General features: G+C 46.7%; 1 protein-coding gene across 1 annotated transcript in view; it reads left to right on the forward strand.

Annotated features, from left to right (window-relative positions):
- The first annotated feature begins 9113 nt into the window (after positions 1-9113).
- The window catches only part of RAB12 (RAB12, member RAS oncogene family), a 34606-nt gene continuing 25759 nt past the window's right edge, over positions 9114-17960 (forward strand). The window contains exon 1 of the mRNA XM_088469678.1: positions 9114-9641. Coding sequence (XP_088325804.1) covers positions 9392-9641 — 250 coding nt within the window. The 5' untranslated portion in view covers positions 9114-9391. The remainder of the gene's footprint in view (positions 9642-17960) is intronic.

The following is a 17960-nucleotide window of genomic DNA, read 5'->3' on the forward strand; positions in this document are numbered from 1 at the left end:
TCACTATGAGATTCTTCAATAACCCGTAACTCTAGCATATTTTTAATTTCTTTCAACACCGATTCTCTTTGTACTTCTGGCAACCTATAGGGCTTTAGATTAACTTTAACCCCTGGGTCAGTGATGATGTCATGTTTAATGACCGAGGTTTTCCCAGGTACGTCAGAGAACAGCACCCTATTTCTGATCAGAAACTCCTTGACCTCTTGTTGTTGAATTGCCGACAGGGTTTTTGTCACTGTCACTTCGGGAACTAAGGGCCCTGGATTTACTGGAGGCGCTCGGACGGCCGACAGTGCCGTTCTATCTTTCCAGGGCTTTAACAGATTTATATGGTATATCTGTTCCGGCTTTCTTTTCCCCGGCTGGTAAACTGTGTAATTGACCTGCCCCACTCTTTCTAAGATTTCAAAGGGCCCTTGCCATTTAGCCAAAAATGTATTTTCCACAGTGGGAACCAATACTAACACTCTGTCCCCAGGAGCAAAGCTGCGTAACAGAGCATTGCGGTTGTATACCCTCTGCTGTGCCTGTTGAGCCTGTTCCAGGTGCTCTCTCACTATCGGCACTACCGCAGCAATTCTCTCCTGCATTTGAGAAACATACTCAATCACGGTTTTGTAAGGACTAGACTGCCCCTCCCATGTCTCTTTGGCAATGTCTAGTCACCCCCTTGGGTGTCTCCCATACAACAAGTCGAAGGGTGAAAACCCGGTGGAGGACTGGGGAACTTCTCTTATGGCCAACAATAAATACGGCAATAAGTAATCCCAATCCCTACCATCCTTGTCGACCACTTTCCTAAGCATGTGTTTTAACATCTTGTTAAACCTCTCGACCAGCCCATCGGTTTGGGGGTGATAAACTGAAGTTCTTAACTGTTCAATTTTGAACAGGCGACATAATTCTTTCATGACTTTTGACATAAACGGTGTACCCTGGTCAGTTAGTATCTCCTTGGGTATACCCAGCCTGCTAAAGACATGAACTAGCTCTCTGGCAATGGTCTTGGTTGACGTATTGCGCAACGGGATCGCTTCCGGGTACCTGGTAGCGTAATCCATTATGACCAGAATATACTGGTGTCCCCTGGCAGACTTCATTAAGGGTCCAACTAAATCCATCGCTATTCTTTCAAACGGCACCTCTATAATAGGCAATGGAACTAGTGGACCCTTAAAATGTGGCCTGGGAGCATGATACTGACACTCAGGGCAGGATGCGCAAAAGTCAGACACCTCTTTATGAAGCCCGGGCCAGAAAAACCTCTGCATTATTCGCTCAGTGGTTTTCTCTACCCCTAGATGGCCTGCCGTTATATGACCATGGGCCAGATCCAACACTGTTCTTCTGTAGGCTTTGGGAACTATTAGTTGTTCCACAATATCTTCCCCCTTCTTAGTCACCTGATATAACAAATCCTGCCACATTGCCATGTGGGGATAGGACAAAGGACTATCAGGGTCTACGGGTTTACCATCAACTACTTTTACATTCTCCCTGGCTTTTACCAAAGTAGGGTCATTCAACTGCTCCACGGCAAAGACCTCTCTTCTGACCTCTAAATCAGGCAGATGATCACCTGGCCCAACAACACTTCCCACCTCAATGGGAGGCACATCAGTTGGCGGGCCACCGTCACGTTCCGCATTCTCTAGTTCGCCAACCATAGTACAAAAAGGGAATAACTCTGACTCAGAAGAAACTCCCTCCTCCACTACATTGACAACTTTCTCAAATGGATCGGGGTTGTTCACTTCTGGAACAAAACGGCTTTCCCACAACTTCCAGAAGTGAGCAAAGTCTCTCCCCAATATTGCATCGTACACCAGACCATGCACCAAACCCACAGAAACTATAGCAGAGCCACATGGTGTCTCGATGTTCACCTCGGCCGTAACATAATATCGAGTATCCCCATGTATGCAGGTCACACCAACAGTTTTCCCTGTATGCCTCAAGGGGTTCACCAGCTCAGCTTTTATAAGTGTCACCAAGCTACCAGAGTCTAACAGTGCCTCTACTCGGTTGCCATCTACAGTGAGTACACACATGTGCTTATCAGTCTCAGCCTGCCGGTCAGCCGTACAGGCTGTCTGTGCAAAGAAAAACCCCCTGCAGTAGACATGAGCAGTATCACATTGCATAGGTTCAGTTGTAAGTGAACAATTAGCGGCAATATGGCCGAAGCCACCACATCGGAAACACTGAGTCATATTAATGTCTAGTCGTTTACGGGGCAAGAACCTTCCTGGCCTGGCATGCCTGTCTCCAGGTTCTACACCCTCAGTCTTAGGTACATTCCACCGCCCAGCACCCTTCTCCCCTGGAACAGTCTTACCAGTGTCTCTGGGAGTTCGCCAGTGCGCCATTGGGGCTCGGTGGGGCATACTCATCAGCTCCTCAGCCGCCACGTACCTCTCCACCAGCTCGACCAACTGGTCCGCGGACTTAGGGTCTGCATGGCTCACCCACTTGGGCAGAGTCGCAGGTAACGATCGCAGGTACCGGTCCATCACGACCCTTTCCACGATCTGTGGTCCCATCAGCGTCTCGGGCTGTAGACATTTTGAGGACAGATGGACGAGGTCATGCATCTGTGAACGTGGAGGCTTGTCCATATGGAACTCCCAGCGGTGGACCCGTTAGGCACGAACAAAGGTGGTGACTCCCAAGCGAGTTAGGATCTCCTGTTTTAGTTTTTTATAGTCCTTGGCATCAGCCAGGCATAAGTCGAAATAGGCCTTTTGTGGCTCCCCAGACAAAAAAGGGGCCACCAGACTTGCCCACTGCTCCTTGGGCCAACTCTCCCTTTCGGCCGTTCTTTCAAATGCGGCGAGATAGGCCTCCACATCATCGCCCGAAGTCATCTTTTGGAGGAAGTGACTGGCTCGTACGGAGTGAGTGGTGGTGGGAGGACCAGTAGCAACATCTCTGGGCTGGGCGACCAGGTGCTGTACCACTTCTTTTATGGCCTGGCTGTTTTCCGCTAAGGCCTGGCGGGTTTCCTCGATGGCGACCTGTTGTTGCCTCTGGGCTGTCTCCAAGGCCAACAGTTGCACCCTGGTGGATTCCTGCTGAGCCCAGGTAGATTCCTGCTGAAGTTTGTTCGTCTCCTGCTGAGCTCTGGTAGATTCCTGCTGAGCTGCTGTAGCTTGGAGCAAGGCCTTAATCATGTCCTCCATTTTGTCCTGGGGTGTAGGTTGGAAGCTGAACATTGCCTCTCTGAGCATTGGCTGACGCCTCCTCTATGGGACTCCAAGGACAAAGTGTTATTTCCACACTCACAAATTGGGTGTCTGTCCCTTTAATTTTTAAACGGAAAGTTTTCCTCTTGCTGCAACTTCAGTGCGTGTGGTTGCCCGCATTCTCCACCATATTGTGACACAGTTAGGTTAGGGGGTCCCTCTCCTGGGTAGAGGACTCCTTCCTTTCACACACAGCAGCTGGGAAACAGTACGCCAGACTGGATGCAAGTACAAGCTGGTCGGCGCCAGTCTTTATTGTACAATGTCAGAAACAAACATAAAGAAAACATAAACATAAATCCTAGCCCTGTCGGGGCACTAACTTCACAGGTAGTTCCCTCACTACCAGAACCTGGCAGGGCCTAATGCCCTCACCAGCAACAAGGGCACAGCACAACACTTACAGTTAGGTTTTCAAGTGTCTCTGAGCAAACTCCCTGTCTGCTCTCCCAGGTGAGACAATCAGCCCTCAACACACTAGGCTTATATTGGCCACTCTCAGGTGGAAACCCTAACAAGCCTGTTACCAGGCTGCGAGAACCAAAACCTGGAGTGGCCGTGGGTGGAGCCCTCCCTCACCTCTCACCCACAACCCCCAGGTCCCAAACCGGCTTTTCAAAAAGCCGAGACTCAAGCCTGCTACACTGCAGACTTTCTCCTGGAGGTTTAAAACACATAAGACAGGAATCTGGGACAAATGTACCAGCCACAGACCACTTTACCAATGATCCTATCACAATATATATATTTTGCAGTAGATGAGGTTTAATAGGGATAGGAATAGGACATACTGTACAGTGCGATGCAGTTCAGGGATTACATTGGCGTACGCGTGTCCATTATATTAGTAGTTAAGATGCGGTAGAATTCAGTTCAATGATTACACCACTGTGTATACAGGCGTATAGCAGTGTATAATGTATAATAATAGTATACGCTATAACATTTCATGGCTCAATTAAGGTATATATACATATATTTATATATTTGTTCCGATGAATCGCACACATTACATTAGTCAATTTTTACGGGTGCCAGGCCACAAAAATAGTAATAGCTCTCCATCCACTTTTTGTTTTCACAAGGCAGAAACTTCAGCCAGTACACCATTTAAATAGTGTAAACGACATTTAATAATATTGTCCCATTCCAGGGTGAAAACTCATCTCAATAAACACTGACAGGGAAAAAACATCCAATACTTAGCGTATACATTCCCATGTAATCACTGGTGAGTCATGTTCTGAACCCAGCCATACTCGTCCCAACAGCTGTTTCGGTTCCTCCTTCCTCAGGGGACTGCTGTCAATTACCACCTACAAGAACTGGCTTATAAACCCCCACTACTTGAACAAGTAACAGGACTCACCTGTGTGACAATCAACCGCCAAATACGTCACCCAGTAGACTCGGAATCCAGCTTCCCAGGGCAGCACGTCGTAACCACACTGTCCTCTGGTTGCCAAGCAACATGCCGGCATGCGGAACTATTGTGGCCACTCGCGCTCCCAGTGGAAGACAACAAGTATCCCAGCCACCGGAAGTGACGTAACGCTACTATCGTGATGGGGAAGACGTTCACACATTCGATCAATGGGACAGCATACCATCTTAGACACCATATGTGTTGTGAAATGCGGTTTGTGACATATGTGATCATATGCTCATGAAAAAAGCTTTATGTTGGTAAAACGATTAGGGGGCCCTTCGAGTACACTTTGGAATCACACAGGAAGGGGGAGCTAAAGAATGTCAATATAAAAATAAAAAAATAAAAGGTCAGGAGAGTAAAACTTTGCTACATGGGGCGTAGAGGTCAGCTTTGGGAAGCGCAGGACAGAATTGTTTACATAATTAATCAGGTCGTGAAGCGGCAGTAAAATCTTAGGGCACATACATTAACCCTTAGTCATGTGAATTTTGCCTCGCAGTGCAGAAGCCTGGGGAGCAGGTTCCATCACTGTCCTAACAAAGTTTATTCAGTAGTCGTGCCACAGTTATAAAGCGAGACGAAGTGCGACCGGGAGGGAAATGGGAATCGGGTGCGTGATTCAGCTGCAAGGTTGGGAAGTAAGGCGGATCCAGCTTGGGAAGCTTTCAAACCCAAGGGGCCACCCATGTGCCACTGAGGGTGTTGCGGAAGTGCAACAAAAAGAGGGGATTAACTTTCTCATAAGCAGAGAAAGGCCCACCCTAAGCAGGTGGATTAGTCCCCTGGATTGGTAGCAGGCATAGGTGGTGGCCCTGAGCAAGGAGAGCTGTTCGTTAAGACGAAAAGTTGACAGGTCAAGCTCCAGTCATTGGGAATTGCAGCTACGAGGCCCGACCGGGTAAGCTAAAATCTCTTATCCTGCTTAGCTGCATGTGTGAGGGTTTGATGAGACAGTAAGGCTGTGGAGCTGTGCTCACAATATAGATCAACATAATCAGGAGATTCCCAAGGGGCTTGAGAGGTCTGGTATCAAGACAGCTGGAAAGAATGTTGAGGTAGCTAAAGGGGAAACTAGACAACCCCGGCGAGGCAACCGTCATCCAGCAAACTGACATTACGGTACGAAGCAAGTGGGTAGCCAGTCCAACGGAGTGCCCCTAGTTGGCAGATGGATAGTTAGTAGGCAAATGCCTCTCAGGAGGCCCTTGAGTGTTGGTGAGGTTGGAGGTCGCAGGGTGGGACTTTGGTCCCCAGCACGCTGGAGTCCTCGTGTGACGGGGAAAGTGGTGAGCAAGGCATGGAATGGAATCATATGTAGGGGGATTTCAGAATGCCAGGCATATTCATATTGGTGCCAGCTTGTGGCGGTTGGGCCTTACGGGCTTGCGTGCCAAGTGAGGGTAATATGGCGCATGGTAGCTGGTCCCCAGGCTGGAAAATGGGGGGATGGTTTGTTGCATGTCCGCAAGATCGGCCGAGCACGCCCTCACCCATATGTTGTGAAGTGGGGTGGGTTATTGCATGTCTGCAAGGTCAGCCGAGCATGCCCCCCCACAGAGAGCCTTGACACTAATTCTTTCCTTGCCCTGAAATCTCTGGTGTTGGTATTTGTGTGATATGTGAATAAAGCTGTGACCGATTTTGCCCAAAAATGTGTGTGGACTAAATTATTTGGGCAGAGCCAAGACAAAAAGGGGGTCCCAGAGAGTCAGCCTCTCCCTCTTATGGGGGCAGAGGATGCCAACATGGTGACGGTGCCCGGTAAGGGTGAGCGGTGCGAGGCAGCTCCGCAGGCCTGCGACAAAAAAATCTGCGGGGATGGGCAAGAGGGTCCGTCCCCGTTTCAACACCTCAGGCAACCCATGGGCCAGTGAGACAGTGTGGCTGACATAGAGGGGGAAGGAGCAGGGAGACAGTTATAAAGTGCAGCAGGGAAGAAGGGGTAGTACTCTCATGCAGAAGATCCCCGTCCACCCATCCCTTTAGACAGTTGCATACAGTTGTAGTTTTGAGGGAGCAGCAGTAGAGATAGACAGATGCAGTGGCGTAACTAGGGCAGGGCGAGCGGGGTGCGTGCCCTGGCCACCGTTGCACCGGCGGTGCGGGGGGGTGCCGCCGGCCACGGCTCGCCCGCCCTAGTTAGTCAGTGTAGCGCCGACCACAGTGAGTGCGGTCAGCGCTACACATTTACACAGGACCGGCGCTAGGCTTCCAGCGCCGGTCCTGTGCTTCACACCTGAGCCCGTTCCCTCCCCCTGAGCACTTGCCCAATAGCGCTAGGAGGCGGGCTCAGGCTGTGCATAACACACGCATCGCCGCCATCGCTGGCGGCGATGCGTGTGTTAAACAGCAGCCAATGAGAGTCAGATAGACTCTCATTGACTGCTGCAGCACCCACTGCAAGAGCCGGACTTCCGTCCGTCTCCTGCAGTGGGTAATGGGACTGACGTCATGACGTCTGTCCCATAATGCTGAGCGCGCCAGCCCGGGCGGGAGCGGCGTCGCGAGCAGGACCAGGAGCAGAGATTCAGGTAAGTATATTTTTAGATATATATATATATATATACATTATTATTTTTTTTACCTATCTGCACAACAGGGGAGGGGGGTGGCTACTACTGGAGGGACCTCTACTGGGGGAGGGGTGGCTACTACTGGGGGCGCCATTGGGAGGACCTCTACTGGGGGGGGCTACTCTACTGGGGACTACTACTTGGGGGGGAACTACCACTGGGGGCATTATAAAAGGGGCCTACTACTAGAGGCACTGCACTCGGGGGACCACTACTGGGGGCAATAATAGGAAGGGCCACTACAGGGGGCACTGGATAGGGGGGATCACTACAGGGTGCCTGCATAAGGGGGACCACTACTGGGAAAACTGCATGGGGGGGATGGACTACTGCTGGGGGCACTATATAAAGGGCACTGCATAGAGGGGGGACTACTACTGGGGGCACCATATAAAGGGCACTGCATAAGGGGATACCGCTACTGGGCGCACTGCATTGTGGGGACTGCTACTGGGGGCACTGCATAAGGGGGAACACTACGTGGGGCACTGCATTTGGGGGGGGCACTACTGGGGGTACTGAGTAAGGGGAACTAATTGGGGGCTGTATAAGGGGGACCACTACTGAGGATACTGTATAAGGGGCACTACTTTGGGCCTGCATAAGAGGGACCACAACTGCATACTGGGGGTACTACTGGGGTTAAGGTGCATATGGATAGGAATGTTCAGCTCCCTTTTCAAATTTGCTCTGGGCTCCAAATACCCTAGTTACGCCACTGGACAGATGTGTTGTCTGCATTTGCTCTGTGTTCTTTTATGTTTGCAAAAATTTGATCATGCCATTGTATGTTTTGAATATAAAGGAAAAAAACTATTAATAAAACAAAATTGATAAATAAATGAGTACCTAAATATTACAGTTGGCAAACATGGTTATGTGGGTAGAGCGATGATGTGGTCATTTTAGGAATGTCACAGTTAACAAGCAGTGAGGGAAAGTGGTGAGCAAGGCATAGAATGTAATCGTATGTAGCGTGATTTCAGAACGCCAGACATATTCACCAGGAAATAGGCCGCACGCCTGGCGCCAGCTTGTGGCGGTTGGGCCATAGGGGCTGCGTGCCAAGTGAGGGTGATATGGTGCATGGTAGCTGGTCCCCAGGTTGGAAAAGGGGGGGACGGCTTGCTGCGTGTCCGCGAGGTTGGCCGAGCACGCCCTCACCCATATGGTGCGGAAGAGGGGTTGTTGTTACGTGTCTGCAAGGTCAGCCGAGAACGCCCCCCCACATAGAGCCTTGTCCACTAAGGCCCTCATTCAGATCTGCTCGTGTATCGATGGTGGGGCACTGCGCATGAGAAATTCACTCGCTCCAGGGCTCGCTACAAACGGGGCGGCTGTCGATGTTGATCGACAGTTCGCCCCTTTCTGTAGGCGGGGAGGGGAGGTGGCTGGACAAACGGAGGCGTTCCTGATGGAACGCCTGCCGTTTGTGGGCGGTCCTACAGACATCACTTGTGAGCTTCTTTCTATTAGAGCAGGAAGCTCACTGGGGCTTGCGGCAGACGAGACCCTACCACAAGGGTCTCATCGCAAGCCCGATGGTCGCGACCATAACCTGGCCGCTCGCAAAAGCTGCGGGTGGTCACCCACCAGCTTAGCGAGCGGCCAGGAGGCCGGCTAACAAAAAAAAAGCGGCTGCCCTCATTCAGAGCGAGCGCTCGCTTTTTGCGAGTGGCACTGAATGAGGTCCTAATTCTTTCCTTGTCCTGCATTCTCTGGTGTTGGTATTTGTGTGATATGTGAATAAATAAAGCTGTGACCGATTTTGCCCAAAAATGTGTGTGGAGTCAATTATTTGGGCAGAGCCAAGCAAAAAGGGGGTGCCAGAGAGTCAGCCTCTCCCTCTTATTATGACCCTCTCTGCCTCTCCCACAGCAGCAGTATAGTGTATTATGGAGGAACATGCGAGTCTTCCAGATCCATAGAGGGAGCTTCCTATCTGGCAGACAGCTCCTTCCTCTGAGCAGCAGCAGAGATTGCCTTGTGTGGTGTAGTAGTGTGTACAGCAGGATCCAGCCCCTGTGAAACTAGTACTGTACTGCTGCCAGGACGCACCGGCTGCTCTCCCGACTCTACCCCCGGCCAGGACCGACCCCCGACCGGCCTCGCACTGACGTGACGGCGCGGATGTGTTAATGGATTCCAGGCCCGGATACCATCGGGGACTGGGAGGAGGCGGTGGGAGCAACAACGTCTCCTTCGACGGGTCGACCTCCAACTCCCCGGCGCTAACGGGCGCTCAGGGCCGCAGGCGGAAGCAGCCCCCCAGGCCGGCAGACTTTAAGCTGCAGGTCATTATCATCGGCTCCCGGGGAGTGGGTAAGACCAGCCTGATGGAGAGGTTCACAGACGACACGTTCTGCGAGGCATGCAAGTCCACAGTGGGTAAGGCTCGAGCTGTGGGGGTCATTTTCTACCCACATTGTGTTATCAGTCACCCCCGGGACCCTCTCTGTGCTGGAGATGGAGCCAATAAGATCTCTACTTCTGTTTTGCCATCCATAGACCTTCCTCTACTTTGTACAGTTATTATTATAGCCGTCTAACGGTATGTGGGTGGAAGCTGTGACTGTAATTACATTGTTGTTTTGTCATTGCAAACACTGGAATGTGTTATCTATACTAACTACAGTATACAAAGCTGTATACCACAGCCTGTGCCTCATATTTGCAGGACACCATTATATGGAATAGTTTTAGTTGAAGGTCACATTCCACACTTTTATTACTGAGCTCCTGTTGTAATTTGGTACAATAATCTGAGACTTCTATTAATGAGGGCACAAACAAGGCCAGGGGTTTTTAGAAGTACGTGCCCAGCTGGCCTGGTACTCTCCTCCCCCAGTGTCACAACACAACATGAGCAATGCATTGCTGGCCTGCACAGCAGTGCCCTGTTATATGCCTATATCATCGTGCCATGATAAAAATTATATACACAATAACATTTTTGTGAGTAGAAACTTAGGAGCTGATTCAGACCCGCTCGCTATGATGCGTTAGCTCGTAGCTGGCCGATTTTTACATTCTGTGTATGTATCGCAGTGCGTGAACCAGTGCGAGAGACCGGGAAGTGCTCGCTCGCTGCGCATAGACAGCCCAGCAGAGTGAGTGACAGGAGAAGCCGTTTGTGGGTGGTGGCGGGCTGGCCGCTAGAAACGGGAGTGGAGGTGCGAATGCAGGCGTGCCTGAGCGTCCTAACGACATTTGAGCGACATGCATAATTAGCAGGCAGTGTCATAGTACACGTCACCCAGTTGATTTTCACACTGAAGTGATCGTAGTGCTTGCAGTACGGTATGGTCTGCCTCAAGTGCTGCGATCACATTTGATGGTACCCGATGTACCGATGGTTGCATAAACTTCCTGGAGATGACGTGAGCAAGTGGGCGTCTGCATACACAAAGTGATCCCACGCCAAGACATAGTGGGCGTGCTTATGCATTGCCGTGCGATCGCCTGCCTTGCTGGGTGTGTGCCGGATTTGTATATGCTGGCTGCGAGTGTACGCATCTAGCGAGCGGGTCTGAATGAGCTCCTTAAATCATTAAAATATGTATTTAGGAAGAAGAACTGGTTGTGGAAAAACAAATGCCAAAACGGAATATTACCTGCTGGTGTGAAAAAAATAACCTAGCTGATACTGTGTTAATGAAAGGTGTGATTTACAGATCACAATGCAATGTGTGAAAATGTGGATCAAGGAATCACCTCTTCTGTACATTGTACTAAACTGGCACGTGTACTAGCATCATTTTGTGATGTCATACTGGGTGCTACCAAGAGATATGTAATAACCATGTGATGAGATACACAGACAAACTGTCCACTAAAGCCATTACATAATTTTGTTCATGATGTGATTGTTATATCCCTGGAGCGTAGGGAATGTTTGTTGGAGACCAGGCCCATTCTGCATTTGTGGCAGGTCAGATGATGTGGAGGAGAGGTGCCGAATGCAGTGCACATAATAAACACTGTGAGCAGAACTCTTCTGATTCCAGGGGCCAAATGTTTCTCACCCTCCCTGCAATTCGCAATGGCAAAACTCACATTCAGATGTTTTGCCATTGTGAGAATACAATTTGCAATGTAATCGTTACTCGCACACTATTACTTGCCTAAAACTTGCTAAATGATATACCTGCTTCAGGCTAGCAAGTTACACAGAAACATGCCCAAATCTGTGAGATCTGTGAGATCTGTGAATGCTTCTGTGTGTAAAAACCCTGAAAGTGTAAAAAAATAAAAAAAATGACATGGGGTCCCCCCCTAAAAGCTCAACCAGCACCGGGCTTTTCTGAGCCAGTTTTGGTTGTCAACATACAGGGGGGAGGAAGACGTAGGGTTCCCCCATATTTTCATTAACCAGCACCGGTCAGTGAGCCAGTTCTGGTTGTGAAAATATAGGAGACAAAATGATTGGTGGTCCCTGCACTCCGGACTCTTTCTAGCAGGAGTGTAATCCCGCAGCCGTAGGACCTTTTCACCGAGTCCTCCTGGCCCAAGTATTCATCGCCTCTCGCTAATCAGCCCAGGCTAGTGATCCCTAGGGAGGTGGGGACCTGCCAAATAAAGGGGTTTTCTCTCTCAATCGCACCCCAGGCCTGGGCCGATACTTGGCGGTGGGTACCTGCCTGGGCGGTGGGCACTCGGTTGATTGTGTCAAAAAATAGTTTAAATAAAATTGTTTTTTACAAGAATAATAGAGGTCCCAGCAAGCCTCCCCCGCATGCTGGTACATGAGAACTACAAGTACCAGTATGTGGGGCAATAAGGACCCATTGGTACCTTTTTAGTTCACCTGCAAAAGAAATAAAAAATGTAAAAAAAACCACAGGACAAGGACACTGACGGTTGTGCTTTTGGGGGGGCACACATCATTTTTTGGGGGGGATTTTACACTTTTAAAAGTTTTTTTTTTATTTTCAACACACAAACATGCACGGATCTCACTGTGTAACTCGCACCTTGTAATGAAAGTCACATTACAAGGTGGAGGTTTCCCGCAGTTTTAACTTGCATGTGAGTCAAAACGGGACCCTAAAGCTTGCACCCTATTACATTTGCTCAATGTACGAGAATGCACGAGTTTGCCTCACACAGAAAAACTTGCACCCTATTACATTTGTCTCCAAGTCTGTTTACTAATGTGAGTGTCTTTCCCTCAGCAAACTGTCCAGTCCCTAAGGTGGGTTATGTTGCTTTTCAATAAAATATTTATTAATAATAGTTTGTAGCAACTGCAGACCATTACGAAATCAGATGCAATGGGACAGAAAAAATAAAATCTTTGTGGGGGCACTTTTATTTAAGAGGTAATAAAAAATAAAACCGCAAATGACAACATAACACACACATATACACACATGTATGTAAATATAAATCAAATGACCATAATGACCAAGGCAACAAGTCTATTCACTATTTAAAGTTATACAGTTTTTCCTTGCTGCTCATGGATAATTGTATATTGTGTAAATATTTTGTATTTACAAATGTTTATTGTTTGCAATAAATAAATTTATACATGTAGAGTTATTTTTCTGTCCCATTGTATTTGCCTTCAAACTCTAGGGAAGCACCACCAGATAAACAATTATTACCCTTTCATTAGGGATATCCCATTATAGGACCAATATACCTGTTAAATTCTGGTTTAATTATCATATAGCCTGTGCAGGAACTTGTGCTTTGTTACATTACAGAATCAAAACATCAATGATATCTGAATGATCAAAATATAATTGTAGGCAACACTGTCAGTGTGTATATAATTATAGCATATAAACTCCTAACAATCTAATTTTAGTACTTGAGGAATTTGAAGAGTGACAGTGGGTCACATGTTGCAGTAGTGACTGAACATGATACAGTATCATGTTGTGTTGTACTATCTTTTTCATGAAGTCTTTTCTAAAAGGCAAGGCCAACTATTAGTGCTGTGATCCTAACAAATAAGCAAACAAATGCCAGGGCTGTACCAGTCATGAAAGGGATCATACAGCAGGGTTTTTGAACTGTTGTGTGAATTAGAGTAACCAATTAAGGCCTGTATTGAATTTGAGGCGAAAAGTCAGTTTCCGCGATACTTTTTCGCCGATGATGTCATTTTCGCCTGTTTTGCTATTACCCCGTACTCTATTTGAAAGACTTTCCGCCTAGGCGGAAAGTCAATGCAATGTACTAGGCGACAAAGCTTCACCTATGAATAGCAGGCGGAAAAAAGTGCAGATTTGGGGTTTTGGGGTGCAACGTTGCAGGAACCCGCGTGCAGCCTTCAGACAGTCAAGGTAAACTGTGTCAAAATAAAAAAAAAACACTTAACGACACCCCAAAAAATGACTTTGAAAAAGGGGTCGAAAAAAAAAAGTTGGGGTACAAAGTTAAAAACTAGCAAACTTGACTCTGGGGGGGTCCCCAAGTATGCCCCAGGTGTTTTTTTGATTGCAGGTGATTGCGGCAGGTGAATTTTTCACGATTTTTTTTCAACTTCACTTTAGCAACTTTTAAATATGCTGACCCCCATTTTCAAGTACCCCAAATTTGCTGGGATAAGTTATTTTCAGGGAAAAATACTCCTGAATACTATTCTTCACCACGTATAGAAAAACGCTATTTAGCAGCTATTGAGCCCGTTTAAAAACACCAAATACCTTCAGCAAGCCAAATCAGGGGTTACTATAGGGAACCCCCATGTCAGAGCATCTTTTGGGGGGTGTCGGGCTGATTTCCCCAAATTTGACAGGACTTTCCGCCTGTTCAAGTTTGTACGGGTCTCGTTTTCTCGTACTTTCAAATTGAATACGGGGTAAAGCGGGGACGCGCGTGATACTTTTCCGCTTACAAAACAGGCGAAGTGGGCGAAAAGTCCGGGCCGCGAAAAAGTATCGTGGCTTGGCTCAAATTGAATACTGCTCTAAAGCTGCATACATACGTAAATATTTTTTGTCCAACCATCCAACTAGTTGATTGGTTGGAATGAAAATCTGCTAACGTATGGGAGTAAATGATGATCAGCAATTTGCTCCTAAATGCCAGAAAACAGATGAGAATGGTCGTCAGACAAGTTTGTTAAATGTTTGATCTAAACAATTTGTTCAAACAACAGTTTTTATCCATTTTCTGGCATCTGGGAACAAATTGCTGATTATCAGTTACTCCCATACCTTACCAGATTTTCATTCCAAATAAAATCAACTAGTTGGATAGTTGGACAGAAAATCTTTACGTGTGTATGCAGCTTTAGTGTTCATTATAACCTGGACAATATAAAAAAGTCAGCTAGATTTTGGCTGGTGCTGTGGATCGTTTTCATGTCCATTAATAAGGGTTATGGCTAAGCTAAATAGTGGGTACAGGTTGAAACTGGCCATACACCTAAAGATTATCTTTCCAATCACCCAACAAGTTGACTGCTTGGGTACACACTATACAGATATATCTGCAGATGATGGTTGTTCGTACACACTGAACAACCATCATCTGTGCCTGCCGGCAAGTCCCGGCGCCCAGGGGACGTGTTCCGGCCGGCGGGGGGCGTGTCCTGCCCTCCTCCCCACGGCTGGCGCTGTGTGTGTACGGGCGGTCTGCAGACATATCTGTCCATTGGCTGTGCAGCACAGCCAATGCAATATGTCTGTGAACGCTGACGTTCACCGACATATCGCGGGTACACACTGCCCGACAGGCAGCAGATACATTAGGCGATCATTGATCGGCCAATGTATCTGTCAGTGTGTACCCAGCATTAGTAAAAAAAATCTGATAATGTATGGGTGCAAATGACAATAGACCATTTTCTCACAAACACTTGAAAATGGACAAAAACAGACATTCAGACAAATTGGATAAAACCGTTGCCTAGTTTACAATCTAAATTATTAGTTAATTATAATTAATTTGCTTGTGTAGAATGCAATCCGATTACAAGTAATTAACTTTTTCTATTTCTCACTAGCATCTAAATTGAGATCCATGCTTTTCTTTCTTGTATGAGTTGGATTTTATTCAGACGCTTTTAAAGTAATTTCCTCTGGCGTATAGTAGTTCTTCGTCTGACATTTCACTCCTACTCTTTCCATTGTCCCTATTTTACTGCCTAATCACAGTGCTAATTACTCCTAGTTTAGTATAAAGTAATGTAGTGGAAGCATTTTTGTCTGTAGTTCTTTCTCTGTCTCATATTGACACAGGAAGCTGTATAAATATTGGTGTTGCTAACAATAAGGACAGTTTCTTATTTTATATATTTTTTTTTATTATTATTTTTAATTGCCAAAAATAAAAATCAGTCCTTCCACAATCCTGATGTGTGCTTTTTAATATTTACTTTTTTTTGTAGTGACTGGATTAAGTAGGAGCAAGTTTTCCCTAAGCAGAACACATAGGGCTCAATCCTATTAGTTGTGAGTTTGAGATGTGAGTTTGTTTTATGAAACCCAAATACAGATGTGTCCTTTCATCGAGCCTCAATACACCATGCAGCGTGGTATGCAGCTTGGCTGTTTGTTTTTTTGGTATGCTAGCGCCTGGCTTTTTTTTTTTTTTTTTAATGCAGAAAATGCATTGAAGTCACGATGCGACTAGGACGCACCAGGAGACTGTGCTGATTCATTTGATATACGACACAAATTTTTATATATATATATATATATATATATATATATATATATATATATATATATATACACATATACACCAGAAGGTGCGGCACTCACGGACCATAAGCATATACAGAGGTGATTCAAGCAGAATGATGTTTCAGTTTTTTATAATTGTCTTCAGAAAATGCCTTTTCTGAAGACAGTTATAAAAACCTGAAACGTCATTCTGCTTGAATCACCTCTGTGTATGCTTATGGTCCGTGAGTGCCGCACCTTCTGCTCTATATCTACTTTCGTTGTGGGGGCACACGGCAAAGATAACTTGCATTGTGATGAGTGCCGGTCCTGTGCTGCATTATGCTGCAGCAGAGACGAGTGAGGACACATCTGTACAGCACACGAATGTGCACACCCAAGACATGCGAGATCCAATTAAAAATGGAAAAAATGCAAACAAGAGGCAACTGAGTTAGAAGGCTGTTAGTGGCCATAAGGAAAGTACTGGAGGTTTTTAAAAGGTGTTAGATGGCTGATTTTTGCACTTTTTGTTGATTGTTGAATAATGATAGTGAGTAAGTGTTTTTTGTCAAATTAAGGGCCTGATTCAGAGCCGCTCGTAAGCAGCCTCTCGTTCGCTCCGAGCGATGTTTGGCCAACTGCGCATGCGTACGGATCGTTATACGCATGCGCGAACCAGTCAGTGCAGTCGAAATTCATGTGCTCGCAAAATAGCGAATGCCTGATAATTTGAGTGACAGAATGAGGCGTATGTGGGTGGTAACAAGGGAAGGTGCTTGAAAACGGGGAGTGGAGATCAGAACGCAGGCATGCTTAAAGGTCAAAACGGGCGTTTTATGGGTGTGCATAATTAAAACAGCAGCGTCATTGACCACGTCACTGGGTTATTTTATAGCCAGAACTGGTCGCAAGATTGTGGTAGCAAAAACCAACCACAAGAATAGCGAGCAGTTCATACGCTGGTCGATGTACTCGATTAATCTAATAAATAGCGGACATGACGTAGGATGCGAGCGGCCAGGGGACGTATTTTTCAAAAAAACGACCGTAAGTTTTGTTCGCTCGTTCAGACCTAGAGGCGTGAACAGACCGCAAAGAGCGAACGGTTCATTTGAATAGCCACCCCTATTTTCAGGACGAGCGAGCGCTAATTGCGTCCGGCTCTGAATCAGGCCCTAAGTTCTTTCCAGCATTGGGTGACAGAAAAATGGCTGAATAGGAGTTTTTCACCAGTTTTATACACATTTGTAAAATGTTGGAATAAACACTTCTACCTCGCATCCATCAATACAATACCTCCATGTACCTGTCACACATACATGTACCCGTCCCACGTCATTTACACCTCCACGTACCTGTCCCATGTCATTTAACCCATTATTGAGATTTTTAGAGAAATTCACCTGAATAATAAAATGTCTCTATTGGCCAAATTATGCTATTTAAACATCTCCAAGTGCATAAGAATTCATTAGGATGGGTGTACCAGAGGTTCTGCACTGTATCCCAACATTTGTACTGTAAAATAAATATTTACCCTACCTTTTCACCTGCTCAAGGGGCTGCGCACAAAAAACACGAATTTCCTCTGAAAAATCTGTGAGTTTGGAATTGGATTGCAAAAGTAACTTGCAGTGCACATTCTCCATGAGAACATCTCCCAGGACCCAATTCTCACCGTATAGGATTGAGCCCAAAACATTCCTATTACTTTCATTTCAGAGATGATGCTCACAAAATCTGCAGAGCTGCATCTTAGCCCATCAATATTTCTCTTCATATCTATAAAGGTATGAGATCGTTTATATAGAATCCACTTATTCTAACAGAAAAAAGTAACTGTTTGGTATAATGCAATATAAACAGACATGCAGACTAAGGGGGTATATTTACTAAAGTGCGGGTTTTTAGAAGTGGAGATGTTGCCCATAGCAACCAATCAGATTCTACTTAACATTTATCAAGCACCTTCTAGAATAGGGGTTGGCAATAAGCGGCCCCCCAGCTGTTGTTGATCTACATATCCCAGCATGCCTTGCAGCAGTTTCAGCATAGTCAAATAGCAAAGCTGTGGAAGGGC

Source organism: Taudactylus pleione, unplaced genomic scaffold (assembly GCF_031769625.1).
Source record: "Taudactylus pleione unplaced genomic scaffold, aTauple2 ptg000093l, whole genome shotgun sequence".
Classification (NCBI taxonomy): Eukaryota; Metazoa; Chordata; class Amphibia; order Anura; family Myobatrachidae; genus Taudactylus; species Taudactylus pleione.